At 35.5% G+C, this 15,259-nt stretch overlaps 1 protein-coding gene across 1 annotated transcript in view; it reads right to left on the bottom strand.

Moving 5' to 3' along the window:
- The window catches only part of LOC130682653 (THO complex subunit 2-like), an 88,666-nt gene extending 73,617 nt beyond the window's left edge, over positions 1 to 15,049 (bottom strand). Inside the window, exons 1-4 of the mRNA XM_057497497.1 lie at positions 15,004 to 15,049; positions 13,494 to 13,564; positions 12,528 to 12,649; positions 11,847 to 11,980 (exon numbers count right to left, since the gene is read on the bottom strand). Coding sequence (XP_057353480.1) covers positions 11,847 to 11,980; positions 12,528 to 12,649; positions 13,494 to 13,564; positions 15,004 to 15,040 — 364 coding nt within the window. The 5' untranslated portion in view covers positions 15,041 to 15,049. The remainder of the gene's footprint in view (positions 1 to 11,846; positions 11,981 to 12,527; positions 12,650 to 13,493; positions 13,565 to 15,003) is intronic.
- Positions 15,050 to 15,259: the final 210 nt, after the last annotated feature.

Genomic DNA, 15,259 nt, shown 5'->3' with positions numbered 1-15,259 from the left:
CCAAAATAGCAATTTGAATTTTTAAATGCTACTAGGAGAAATATAAAACATGAAATGGTACAACTACTTTGTAAAACTAGGAGTTTTCTTAAAAGTCAAACTTACACCTACCATATGACCCAGCCGTTTCACTCCTAGGTATTTTCCCAAGGAAAGGAAATATCTATGTCCACACAAAGACTTGTACACAAAAATATTCCTAGCAGCTCTATATACAATAGGACACACTCAAATGTTCATCAACATATGAATGGGTAAAGAAATTGTGGTACAGTATATTTGTAGTATATACAGTGGAATACCACTCAGGAATAACAAGGAAAGAACTATTAATATAAACAACATGCATGAATCACAAAATAATGATGCTGAATGAAATAAGCCAGACAAAATAGAATATTCATTATATGATCCCATTTATAAAAGAATTCTAGAAAATCCAATCTGGTCTTTAGAGTCAGAAAGCAGGTCAGTGGTTGCCTGGGGAGGGATTGAAGGGGAATGAAATAAAAAAGGAGGAAATTGGGAGGTGGGGAAGGAGGTAATAGAAACAAGCATTATCTAAGTTGCAGTGAGGTTTTCACAGGTGTATACATATGTTAAAACTCAAGATGCACTTTAATTTGGACAGTTTATTATATGTCAATTATGCCTGAATAAAGATGGGAAAAATTTCTCCAAACTGCTAGTAACATTGACAATAAACATTATCAAAGGAAGATCTAGCAAACTCTCCAACCTTATAACTACTCCTACATTTACTAAATGTAAAGATTCAATCATTATATAAAATGAATAATACTCTAACAGAAAGGACAAAAGATACACTGAATGTAATTTTGAAAAAAATGGCTGGCTTATAATTAATTACTGATTAAGCTACATATAAAAAACTTGTATATAAGAACTAGAACAGCAACATGTTACATGGAAATGTTGTTTCATTCACATTAAAGTTTACATTTTTAGTTTGCTATAATATGAACCAATGACATGTTTTATGAAGCAGTATTACTCTATTGAGACTTCTATCAATGACCTGTACTGTCAACTATCTACTAACTTATTTCTAGGTGCAATTTAAGCCAGTAATCTAGAAGAGGCAGTATATGCACTTCTATTTATAACAGGTATCAACCTTGCATCTTTCAAAAAGAAGAATTGGCTAATGAATTTACTATTAAATGTCTCAAATGCCATCAGTTAGTCCAATCATTTGGAGTGACCTTTGCTATGTAAGACAGAAAATGTAACCAAACCAAAGATTTTAAAAATGCTTTTTAAAACCTTACAGATTTGCTAAGTAACAGCTAAGCTATTTCATATACAATGGGACTCTAGTAACATTCAGTAATCTTGAATGTCCGAAGTAATTTTTTTCTAATGGCAGCTGTGGCAGAACATTGACACTCTTGTGCTCAAGCATCTTAGAAGGTCTTGTCCACCCTAACCATCAGTAGTCATGTGACCTTACGTGAGAACATAAGCTTAGCTCCCTACCTCTTTCACCAGCCACATTAAGGAATATTTTAAGCACATATAATATCTTTATGACTTTTGAGGAACAAACAAAGGAACCGTATCAGAAGGGAACAAGTGGAAAAATATAGAAATGGTGAATCTATAATGGTGAAATTCCTTCATTTAAATAAACATAAATACCTACTATATACCAGATGCTTGTGATACAGAGATTAATAAAATGCCTTCTCAAATCTTGAGGACTTCACACCTTTTGGGTGATACATCTTTGAAAAAATGCACTGAAAAGTAACTGGAGTTTCCTCAAAGATGGACAAGACAGCCAATGTATTAGACCAAGTGATTTTAACTAGAGGCAAAAATATAATTAAACTGACAATGGTTGTTTTAGGAAAAGGCCAAATTGAGATTCTTAACAAAAAAAAAACACAATGTAATATTGTAAACATGATTGGGAGAGATGTTTAGCCCATAATGTCAAACAATATGACAGCTCCAGTAACCATGTTTCTGATATAACAGACCTACCAATACAGAAAAAAACTTATTTTGAATAAAACAATATGATCTGGCATCTAGAATTCACTTTAGAAATAGGCTATACTATTGTCTGAATGTTTGTCCTCCACCTCCCCCCAAAAAAATTTCCTGTGTAGAATTTCTAATGCCCAATATGATGGTATCAGAAGGTGGGACCTATAGCGAGGATGGGGGGGGTGGAGGGGATGATTAGGTCATGAGAATGGAGCCTTCATAAATGAGGGCAATGCCCTTTAAAAAAAAGAGCTCCCTTGCCCCTCCCACCATATGAAGATACAGCAAGAAGTCAGCAGCCTGCAACCCAAAAGAGGGCTTTCATCAGAATCCAAACATGCTGGTGCCCAATTGTGGGTTTCCTGCCTCAAGAACTGTTAAACATAACTTTTTATTGTTTATAAAGTCACCCAGTCTGTGGTACTTTGTTACAGTAGCCCTAATTGACTAAAACAGGCAAATAAAAGCCTATGTTAGACTATTTCTAAGAAATAGTATTTGCAAAACCCTGCACATAGGATCAAGGCAAGAACCAAAGATGCTGGCACTCAATCTCGGGCTTCCTGCCTCAAAAACTGTGAAACACACCTTTCTTTTGTTTATAAAGCCACCCAGTCTGTGGTACTTTGTTACAGTAGCCCTAATGGACTAAAACAGGCAAATAAAAACCTGTATTAGACTATTGCTAAGAAATAATATTTGCAAAAAACTGCACATAGGATCAAGGCAAGAACCAAGGAACCAAAAGGCAGAAAAATGAAACTTGCAAAAATAAAAACAAACAAAATGAAAGTATAATTATAAAAAAACTAGCAATGTGAACACCAATTGCTATCTTCTTTTTAATAGTAGAGAAAAACAACTTCTTCATAACTAGTATACAGTAAAGAAACTTCAATAAACCAAAAACTTAGGCAGAGGAGGCAGTCAACTGGCTTCCCTTTCAAAGGGACAGCAGACAGCTAACACAGTAAGATGTTTCTAGGCTGAAGGGCCCTTATATTCAGACTGGTTCCAATACAAAATATTAAGCATACTCGAGATAACATAGTCAAGGGGGTTAAATGTCCCATATCTGTCCAAGAATAAAATCATTTGGCTTGGGTTTTTATTTTGTGTTTAATGTTTTTGTGGTCATTTGACAAGCAACCACATTTAACCTGTGAGACTCAAGAGGCAGAGACTCTCACCCTACCCCCAGCCAAAGCTACAACCTTGGACACCAGGCAACAAATGAAGGTCCTGAAATTTGATGAAGAGGTCTCTGATTGAGGGTGAGTAGGACAGGTCTAGAGCCTAGGCCAAAGAGATCCTGAAACACTAAACCCAAAACCAGGAAGAACCATTTTCATTCTTTAAAACTAAACTCAAGTAAGCTAGGTCCATAAATAATGTTAGCCACCACTTTATACTTAGTGCAGGGATTAGCACACTATAGCCTATGTCTCAAATCCATTCAGTTTTTGTAAATCAAGTCATACTGGAACACAGAAACAATCATTTATTTAGATACTGCCTGTGGCTTCCTTCATACTACAATGGTAATGTTGAGTAGGTCCAACAAAAACCATGTGGCCCACAAAACAAAAAAATATTTACTATCTCACTATTACCAGAAAAAAGTTTGCTGACCACTAATTTAGAAGAACACCTAGCTACTACTTTATTTCGAAGGGTATTCAGAAGAGTAAAGTGCTTATGGTTTACTTCAGCAATCAAAGGAGTCCAGCTCTAATATCCTCATCTCTAATTTATTGTAGATGTTTTCTGCCATCTTGATGCAGGGACGGTTTGTGTGGGATCTATCACGACAGCTCAAGAACTTAGTGATCACTATCCTATCCACTCCTACTTGACAAGTTTTTCAAATTTAGTGTTAGGTTTGAAAACACAACCACATGCAGGCTCATAAAAGTTCTTCTTCCTTGCTTTTTCATGCAGTAAACAACCCCAGGCTATCGGCAGGCTAGAAGCTTTTTTATATTTAGGATATAAACATTTTGATAAACTAGAATGTTGTAGGGAACAAGTAACTACCCTTTAGTTAAATGGTAATAAATAAGGATGCTCCTGATCAGACTAAGTACCATCCTGTTCCCCCACCACAATGTCAGGGGAAGGAAGGTAAGAATCACTACAAACCATACAAGAAAGGGGGAAAAATGCAGTCATTTTTCAACAAGTATTTATCCAGCACCTATATATCAGGCACTGCTGTTAGAGATACTAAACCAAACAAACAAAAATCCATGTCTTCATGGAGCCTACATTCCAGTGGGGTTGGGGAATAAAATGCACTGCATGTTATATGGTGGTAAGTGCTCAGAAGAACAGTGAACATGAGGCAGGCCTGGGTGAGATGGCAGGAAAGGCTACACCGAGGAGGTGACATTTCTGTGCGTCATAGTATGCTTGATGAACAAGAAGTTTAGCACATAAAATCTAACTATTCATACTCATGGAATATCCATTATGTCATGAGCTTGCAGTTGTGATTCCCACACTGTTCTTCAGAGAAAATAACACCACCAGTTCTCTGAGGGCAAAAGTAAGTAGCATCCATTTTCCCTTCCCAGTTGGATAAAAGTACACCTTCAGGAAAACCCCGCTTTCAAATGTTGCCAAAATAACAAGGAACCAAAATAAAAAGGTATAAATTCACAAGGACAAAAAATAGAAGAAACAAGGCCAGATGAGTTGACAAGATATAGGCAAACAAAGTGAAAAAAAAAACCAGGTACTTACACACCACAAAATTCTTACGTGGGAAACACCATCTTAGGAAAGCACATAGCAGGCCATAAGGAAAGACAAACCTATAGGAAAGCAGTACTGACAGGCATCTCAAGCTAGAACAAAATGCTGCAGGAAAAAGGTACAGCCTACCCTAGAAAGAGAAAAGGAAACCCTACAGGAGGATTTTTTTACACATGCCACTGCCACCCAGGTAAGGAAGAGCCCTGCAGGCCTAGGGGAATACAAGTCTTGGTGTGAAAACAGGAGGAAGTAGCAGAGAGAGTAAATCAGATGCAAAAATTAAACTTACTTCAAGGAAAGTAGAAATTTTAAACTAAAAGCATCTTACCTTCTATACCAAAAGCATAAGCTAAAAACATGATCTTTACTAAAGATGACTGTAGTTAAACCTAGTTTTATCTGAGTTCCTACTCAGTATAACATTGGAAGAACTGTGTAAGGATCAGGATACTCCCCACTCTTAGTCATACATAAATTTAAAAAACAGGGAAAGAAGTTAGGCATAAACATCTTTTAAAATATAACCAGAGAGGATTAAAGATGGCGGCATGAGAGGAGAGACAGAGGCTTCCTCCTAAAACTGGATACAACAAGAAAATATAGTTGGCGCAACTAATCCTGAGACAGCAACAGGAAAGAGGACGGCGCCAGACTGCACACACCTGGAGAGAAGAGCAGACCTCACTGAACAGGGGTTGGAAAGCTGGGGCAGGTGGAGTTCCTCGGAAGACTGGGTTTCCAGCTGCTTGTGGAAAGCAGGGATCAATATCCAACTGCTCTGGGACAAAAGCTTATATCTGTGTGCTTGGTCCACTAGCTCAGGCAGTGGAGACAGGCACAGCAGCTGGGAAGTGGGGTACAGTTATTCCCTCCCACCCAGGCACCAATACCGCTCCACTGTGACCACCAACATTGCTTCAGGGGATGAGCAGCTCCAGAATAGAGCGTCTGGACACTAGAGGGCGCCATGTACAAATATGAAACACCAAAGAAACCAGGTCTAGAGTAAAATAACTAATACAACTCCCGAGAAAGATTTCAATGATATGGACCTCGTGACTCTTCCTGAAAGGGAGTTCAAAATAAAAATCATCAACATGCTAATGGAGATACAGAAAGATATTCAAGAACTCAGGAATGAATTCAGGATGGAGATCCAATCGTTGTAGGGCACGATGGAGGGTATCAAAAGCAGGTTGGATACGGTATAGGAGACACTAAGTGAAATAGAAACTAGGGAAGAGGAATACAAAGAAGCTGAGGCACAGAGAGAAAATAGGATCTCTAAGGATGAAAGAATATAGAGAGAATTGTGTGACCAATCCAAACAGAACAATATTCGCATTATAGGGATACCAGATGAAGAAGAGAGAGAGAAAGGGATAGAAAGTGTCTTTGAGGAGGTAGTTGCTGAAAACTTCCCCAGTCTGGGGAAGGAGATAGTCTCTCAGGCTATGGAGATCCACAGATCTCCCAACACAAGGGACCCAAGGAAGACAAAACCAAGACACATAGTTATTAAAATGGAAAAGATCAAGGATAAGGAAAAATAGTTAAAAGCATCCAGAGACAGAAATAAGATCATAGACAAAGGAAAACCCATCAGGTTAACATCAGACTTCTCAGCAGAAACCTTACAGGCCTGAAGGAACAGGCATGATGTATTTAATGCCATGAAGCAGAAGGACTTGGAACCAAGATTACTTATCTGGGAAGATTATCATTTAAATTTGGAGGGATTAAACAATTTCAAGATAAGCAAAAGCTGAAAGAATTTACCTCCCACAAACCATCTCTGCAATCTATTTTGGAGGGACTGCTATAAATGGAAGTGTTCCTAAGGTTGAATAGCTGTCACCATAGGTAATAAAACCACAGTAAAGAAAGTAGGACAGCTAATTACTAAGCAAATGCAAAATTAACTATCCCCAAAGTCAATCAAGGGATAGACAAAAAGTACAGAATATGATACCTAATATATAAAGAATGGAGGAAGAAAAAGGAGGAGAAACAGAAAAGAACATTTAGATTGTGATTGCAAAACCATACTAAGTGAGTTAACTTACACTCTTAGATAGTAAGGAAATTAGCCTTGAACCTGTGGTAACCATGAATCTAAAGCCTGCAATGGCAATAAGTATATACCCACCAATAATCACCCTAAATGTAAATGGACTGAATGCACCAATCAAAAGACACAGAGTCACTGAATGGAGAAAAAAACAAGAACCATCTATATGCTGCTTACAAGAGACTCACCTCAAACCCAAAGACATGCAGAGACTAAAAGTCAAGGAATGGAAAAAGATATTTCATGCAAACAACAGGGAGAAAAAAGCAGGTGTTGCAGTACTAGTACCAGACAAAATAGACTTCAATCCATTGAAAGTAACAAGAGATGAAGAAGGACATTACATAATGATAAAGGGGTCAGTCCAACAAGAGGATATAACCATTATAAATATATATGCACCCAACACAGAGGAGCATCAGCATATGTGAAACAAATACTAATAGAACTAAAGGAGGAAATAGAATGCAATGCATTCATTTTAGGAGACTTCAACATACAACTCTCTCCAAAGGACAGATCCACCAGACAGAAAATAAGTAGGGACACAGAGGTACTGAACAACACACTAGAACAAATGGACCTAACAGACATCTTTGGCACTCTACACCCAAAGTCAACAGGATACACATTCTTCTCAAGTGCACATGGTTCTCCAGAATAGACAACACACTAGGCCACAAAAAGAGGCTCAGTGAATTCAAAAAGATTGAAATTCTACCAAGCAACATGTCAGACCACAAAAGTACAACACTAGAACTAAATTGTACAAAGAAAGAAAAAGGGCCCACAAACACATGGAGGCTTAACAACATGCTCCTAAATAATCAATGGATCAATGACCAAATCAAAATAGAGATCAAGCAATATATGGAAACAAATGAAAACAACAACACAAAGCCCCAACTCCTGTGGGACGCAGTGAAAGCAGTCTTAAGAGGAAAGTATATAGCACTCCAGATATATTTAGAGAAGGAAGAACAAACACAAATGAATAGTACAACATCACAATTATCAAAATTGGAAAAAAAAATAGCAAATGAGGCCTAAAGTGAGCAGAAGGATGGACATAATAAAGTTCAGAGAGGAAATAAATAAAATTGAGAAGAATAAAACAATAGAAAAAATCAATGAAACCAAGAGCTGGTTTTTGAGAAAATAAACAAAACAGATAAGCCTGTAGCTATACTTATTAAGAGAAAAAGTGAATCAACACAGATCAACAGAATCAGAAAGGAGAAAGGAAACATCACGACGGACCAAACAGAAATACAAAGTATTATTAGAGACTACTATGAAAATCTATATGCTAACAAGCTGGAAAACCTAGAAGAAATGGACAACTTCCTAGAAAAATACAACCTTCCAAGACTGACCAAGAAAGAAACACAAAATCTAAACAAACAAATTACCAGCAAACAAATTGAAGCGGTACTCAAAAAACTACCCGAGAACAAAACTCCCGGGACAGATGGATTTACCTCAGAATTTTATCAGACATACAGAGAAGATATAATAAACATTCTCCTTAAATTTTCCAAAAAATAGAACAGGAGAAAATACTGCCAAACTCATTCTATGAAGCCAACATCACCCTAATAGCAAAACCAGGCAAAGACCCCACCAAAAAAAGAAAATTACAGACAAATATCCCCAATGAACTTACATGCAAAAATACTCAATAAAATATTAGCAAAACGAATTCAAAAATACATCCAAAGGATCATACACGATGACTAAGTGGGATTCATCCTAGGGATAGGGATGCAGGGACAGTGCAACATCCGAAAATCCATCAACATCATAAACCACATCAAGAAAAAGGACAAAAATATGAGGATCTCCATACATGCTGAAAAAGCATTCGACAAAATTCAACATCCATTCATGAAAAGAACTCTCAACAAAATGGGTATAGAGGGCAAGTATCCCAACATAATAAAGGCCATATATGATAAACCCACAGCCAATATCATACTGAACAGTGAGAACCTGAAAGCTTTTCCTCTGAGATTGGGAACAAGACAGGGTGACCCACTCTCCCCACTGTTATTCAACACAGTACTGGAGGTCCTAGCCATGGGAATTAGATTAAACAAAAGAAATATAAAGAATCCAAATTGGTAAAGAATAAGTCAAACTGTCACTATTTGCAGATGACATGATATTGTACATAAAAAACCCTAAGGACTCCACTACAAAACTACTAGAACTGATATCAAAATACAGCAAAGCTGAAGGATACAAGATACACACACAGAAATCTGTGGCTTTCCTATACAGTAACAATGAACTAATAGAAAGAGAAATCAGGAAAACAATTCCATTCACAATTGCATCAAAAAGAATAAAATACTTAGGAATAAACCTAACCTAGTAAGTGAAAAACCTATACCCTGGAAACTATAAGATACTCTTAAGAGAAATTAAAGAAGACAGTAACAAATGGAAACTCATCCCATGCTCTTGGCGAGGAAGAATTAATATTGTCAAAATGGCCATCCTGCCCAAAGCAATCTACAGATTTGATGCAATCCCTATCATATTACCAATGACATTCTTCAATGAACTGGAACAAATAGTCCAAAAATTCATATGGAAGCACCAAACACCCCGAATATCCAAAGCAACCCTGAGAGGGAAGAATAAAGTGGGGAGGATCATGCTCCCCACCTTCAAGCTCTACTACAAAGCCACAGTAATCAAGACAGTTTGGTACTGGCACAAGAAAAGAGCCACTGAACAGTGGAACAGAATTGAGACTCCAGACATTAACCCAAACATATATGGTCAATTAATATATGATAAAGGAGCCATGGACATACAAAGGGGAAATGACAGTCTCTTCAACAGATGGTGCTGGCAAAACTGGAGAGCTACATGTAAGAGAATGAAACTGGATCATTGTCTAACCCCATACACAAAAGTAAATTCAAAATGGATCAAAGACCTGAATGTAAGTCATGAAACCATAAAACTCTTAGAAAAGATAATAGCAAAAATTTCTGGGACATAAACATGAGCGACTTCTTCATGAACATATTTCCCCGGGCAAGGGAAGCAAAAGCAAAAATGAACAAGTGGGACTGTATCAAGCTGAAAAGCTTCTGTACAGCAAAGGACACCATCAATAGAACAAAAAAGTACCCTACAGTATGGGAGAATATATTTATAAATGAGAGATCGATAAAGGGTTGACATCCAAAATATATCAAGAGCTCACGCACCTCAACAAACAAAAAGCAAATAATCCAATTAAAAAATGGGCAGAGGAGCTGAACAGACAGTTCTCTAAACAAGAAATTCAGATAGCCAACAGTCACATGAAAAGATACTCCACATCACTAGTCATGAGAGAAATGCAAATTAAAACCACAATGAGATATCACCTCACACCAGTAAGGATCGCCACCATCCAAAAGACAAACAACAACACATGTTGGCGAGGTTGTGGCGAAAGGGGAACCCTCCTACACTGTTGGTGGGAATGTAAATTAGTTCAACCACTGTGGAAAGCAGTATGGATGTTCCTCAAAAAGCTAAAAATAGAAATACCATTTGACCCAGGAATTGCCCTTCTAGGAATTTACCCTAAGAATGCAGCACTCCATTTTGAAAAAGACAGTTGCACCCCTATGTTTATCGCAGCAGTATTTACAATAGCCAAGAAAAGGAAGCAACCTAAGTGTCCATCAGCAGATGAATGGATAAAGAAGATGTGGTATATATACACAATGCAATATTATTTAGCCATAAGAATAAAACAAATCCTACCATTTGCAACAACATCGAAGGAGCTGGAGGGTATTATGCTCAGTGATATAATCCAGGTGGAGAAAGACAAGTATCAAATGATTTCACTCATATGTGGAGTATAAGAACAAAGAAAAACTGAAGGAACAAAAGAGCAGCAGAAGGATAGAACCCAAGAATGTACTAAAAGTTACCAAAGGGAAAGGGACTGGGGAGGATGGATAGGAAGGGTGCGATAAGGGCAGGGAAAAAGAAAGGGGGCCTTACGATTAGCATGTATAATGCCGGGGGGACATGGGGAGGGATGTGCAACACAGAGAAGACAAGTAATGATTCTACAGCATCTTACTACGCTGATGGACAGTGACTGTAATGGGGTTTGTGGGGGGGACTAGGTGCAGTGGGGAGTCTAGAAAACATAATGTTCTTCATGTAACTGTAGAATAATGATAACTAAATGAATAAAAACTATCTAAAGAGAAAATATATATATATATGACCAGAGAAACAGGAAATACAACTTCTCCAAAAGGTCTCAAAACCTAAGACATCTAGGTGTTAGATAATCTTCCCTAAGTTAGCACAATACCTAACCATTAAGAAATACCTAACCATTAAGAGCGACAATTCTTTCCTTTCTTGAAAAATCAGGACTACCTATTTTTCTACCATTCATTCCTCCTTTTCATAGAAGCCAACTATTTCCTCTATATGCTCAATGCAAATAAAAAGAATAATGCTAAAGAAATATTTATTTTAAAAAATTCTTATAAAAAATAACTTTCCTGTTACACTTTTATACCACCTGCTCCACTTACTTTAACAGGCTGCTGTAAAGATAAAATAAGGTGTGTTCAATGTCTCTGATAAAGATATTTTGTAAATCAAGTTCACAAAAACTAAACATCTGTGCATTTCAAGAGTTCAGCGAAGACTTTACTGATGTTTCAACTGCTTACTTTATTTTCTGCTCTCTATAAAATTATTGAGAAATACTTAAAAGTTGAAGAGAAATACCAGAGAAAGCAGAAACTAATACAGACACACAGGGAACAGTGACAAAAAGATTTCTCATCATCAACTTAAATTTTTTATTACTTATAAAATCTTAAAAAAAACAAGTTTAAAAACACATGCTCTCATTTCTTAATTAAAAAAAAACTATAGGGAATGCACTCATTTTGTCTTTATGGATATCCTCCAATAACTAAAAAACACATTTCTTATTAACATACTATGCATGTCTTACCTATTAAAGATTTGATATTTTCTAAGATTAAATCACTAGTAATATTTCCAGATAAATCTTGCCCCAATTCAGCAATCAGCTTGGCATAACCTTCATTCTCTTCTCTTAACAAATTGAATTTTTGCTGCTTATAACTGAAATTAGATAAATATCATACAGGGGATAAAATTAATTTCAATTAGCAAGCTTAATTAAGAGTACTGTATTCTTTTCATTGAATATTCTTATCTCTCTCAGATAACAATACTAAGAATTATTGTTGAAAAACTTACCTTTGTTTATCTTTTAGGATAGAATGATAACAATAGTTCAAAGAGACTATTATACAGGGAAAATCAGTAACACAAAGAATAGATATTGCTAATCCCAAGGAGGAACAACATACTACTATTTCCATCACTCAGGATATACCCTAGAATATAGCCAGTTGTTAATTATTTTAAAGCACTGAACACTATTTCAACTTCTAATATGGAAAAAAATTTATACTGGTTTCACACAGGCCACGTTCAATGCTAACTCAGTAATTACAGGCTACTTTTAAAAGGAAAAAATAGGAGACACATGGTAAGAGCAACATAAAAAACCTTCAACTGCCTTTAGAAATTCTAGTATTCAAAATGAGAGCTAAGAAAACACACTCAGGTACTTGATCTGCAACAGAAAGGTACGTGTACTTACAAGAGTTTTGTCTTGATTTTAACTGACTTCTGATTGAACTGCTGTGATTGTTTGATAAGCCCTAATGATTCCAATGTTTCTGGATCCAGGCGTTCCTTTAGAACTGTGTCTGAAACTAAATACTGCATTAAAAAATATTAAAGGCCATTTATTCCTTAGCATTCCAACTACACAACCACAATATTTAAAATATATTATATATTTATTTATATTGAGTATATTTCAATATATTCAAAACAGCTTTTCCCAAATACTAAAATAACACAAAAACGTATCAATTTGTAACAATAAAAAAAGCTTAGAACTTCAATTGAAAAAATGAAGACTGCAAATATTGAAAAATATGACATAGCTCTTTAAAAAAACACTCACTAAAAAATTAAGTGCATGCTGTACACGGCCTACAAATGACAAGAACAACCGATGAAATTCTGATTAAAATTGAATCTGTCAACTGTATTTTAAGATAATACAGCACTTCAGTCAAATTCTAGCACAGCAAAGACAAGGACATTCTTCCAGGTCTGAGTAATGGCATTTCTCCTTGATTCTAAATGTATAAACAAAATGGTTTATTAGACAATGATTATGACAAGTTCTAGAATTTATTATTTTTAAACTACCTTCATTTCTTTTCTCCATACCTAATCATTTAGGAAAAACTGCTCAGTTTAAAAGCTGTCCACATAATTTCTACTCACTTGATAGATGTTTACCTTTCTCTCAGGAATTTATTAGGTCAGGAATACCACCTAAGGTTTTATATGTATAGATAAATGATATGCTAGCATGTCTACTTCATAGAAATAATTAGTATGTCCAATTTTACAAATCATTCCATTTCAAAACCCCAATCTCACCTTAAAATGAATAGTCAACTAGATGTCAACATCCTCCTCCATTATCGTGTTTACTGCAATTACAAGTGTTCAATGGAAAATGTAGAAAGTGCTTTTTAAAACTTACCAAACATGCTAATACCAATTGTGTAAAATAGTCTCTCTTGCTTTTTTCTTCTAAACAATTTGTCTCAGTATCTACAGTGAAGGAAAAAAAAGATGAAAGTTTGACATATTTTCCAAGACTCTCTCCAACACTAAAATAAGATACTTAATTTTCTTTAAAACTAGCTAATTTTGAAATGCTCATTTGGAAAAAAAATCTGAAACTATGGTGAGCATGATCTGTCCTCCATATACATATGAATGCTTAGAATTAATTTCTCCTTATACTGTAGACTGACCCTGTGACCAATGGCATACCCATAAAATGGTAAACCCATGAAATGGTAAGTAGATTACACAGAAGATGCATGTAACGGCACTGGAAAAGCAACAAAGCTTCAAAAAAAACCCACTGTTTTCAAAAATGGAAATATTAAAGCAAAGTTTAAATGACCACATGTCAGAGATGCTAAAGAAGAAATTCCTTTCTTGAGTGTTAAGTGTAACTGGGTGACAACAAAGATCTCTTCTGACATTAAAGATCCTATTACTCAGGAAGTTCAAAACTCTTGACCTTGGCCACCTTGTTACCATGTACCATGTTCTATTCAAGCTACCTGGCCATCAGTTCTAAGAAAAGACAGTATTAAAAGATATTTTTAATATCCTATTTTGAATTATAATTCTAGTCAGCAAACAAAAATGTATTCAAGATTTTCATTTTCTTCCTACTGAAATCTTTTTTAAAAGCTGAAACCTCCTTGTTGTATATCTGAAACCAATATAAGATTGCATATCAACAATACTTCAATAAAAAAAAACTGAGACCTATTTGTCGAATAATTTTCTGTGGCATGAAAGAAATAAAACTATTAGCTCTAAATGCCAAGCATCAAAATTTTCATCTAGAATTAGCAAGATTACAAAGCTGATTTTAGGATTATTACTTTAACTAATTACATACTATTATCCTATTTTTAAAGTCAACTCATACTTTAGAATGTGCTATAGAAAGCAGCACTGATTTTAGGGATGTATTAAAAGTTGTCCTCTAAGTATTGTAGGGCTCTCCCCAGACATCCTACCACCGCTTTGTTTCGGTTTACTTTCTACCACCATCTGTGAGAATTGAGAGAAGGGGATTTATCATGAAATATACCCATGTTTTCTTTGCCCTTCTCCATTTTCCCTTCCTGGACAGTGCCATTTCCCAATATCCTGGCCAATGTAGCTAACTTCAGAAAACTTAGCCTTTTTATTTGAAATGGCTTAATTTAGCTTTGTTTTATATCAAGATACATTCTGAAAACTGAATTATAAACTAAAACTAGCACAAGTTTATAAACAGTGATTATACTCACATTTGACTTACAATACTATATAGTCTCTATAGAGTAAAAAGATATATATTCTAGATTTATAAAAACATTTGTACATTGTAAAATCCTTACTTTGGAAGAAAACATTTTAACATAGTACATTAATTTAATAAACAGCACGTTTTACAGGTGAAATAAAGGTTTAATACCTACCTAATATGCAGAATACATCAGCAAGAATGGAAGGCATATCCTCATGAAATTCCTAATTTTAAAAATATAATTATTCATAATAAAACACAATAGCACACCAGCAAGTATTATGGTTTCAGAATAACAAAAACCCCAACACGACTGTGTTGACATGTAATAAAATTCTTCATGTTTCATAATATAGAGAAAATAAAGAGATAACAGTTGGAAAAAAATGTTTAAATTTCTATCATTAAGTAACTTGACAAAAAATAGA

This window comes from Manis pentadactyla, chromosome 2 (genome assembly GCF_030020395.1).
Source record: "Manis pentadactyla isolate mManPen7 chromosome 2, mManPen7.hap1, whole genome shotgun sequence".
In the NCBI taxonomy this organism is placed as follows: Eukaryota; Metazoa; Chordata; class Mammalia; order Pholidota; family Manidae; genus Manis; species Manis pentadactyla.
Note: the sequence above shows the minus strand (reverse complement) of the source record. Positions and strands in the feature narration are given on the sequence as shown.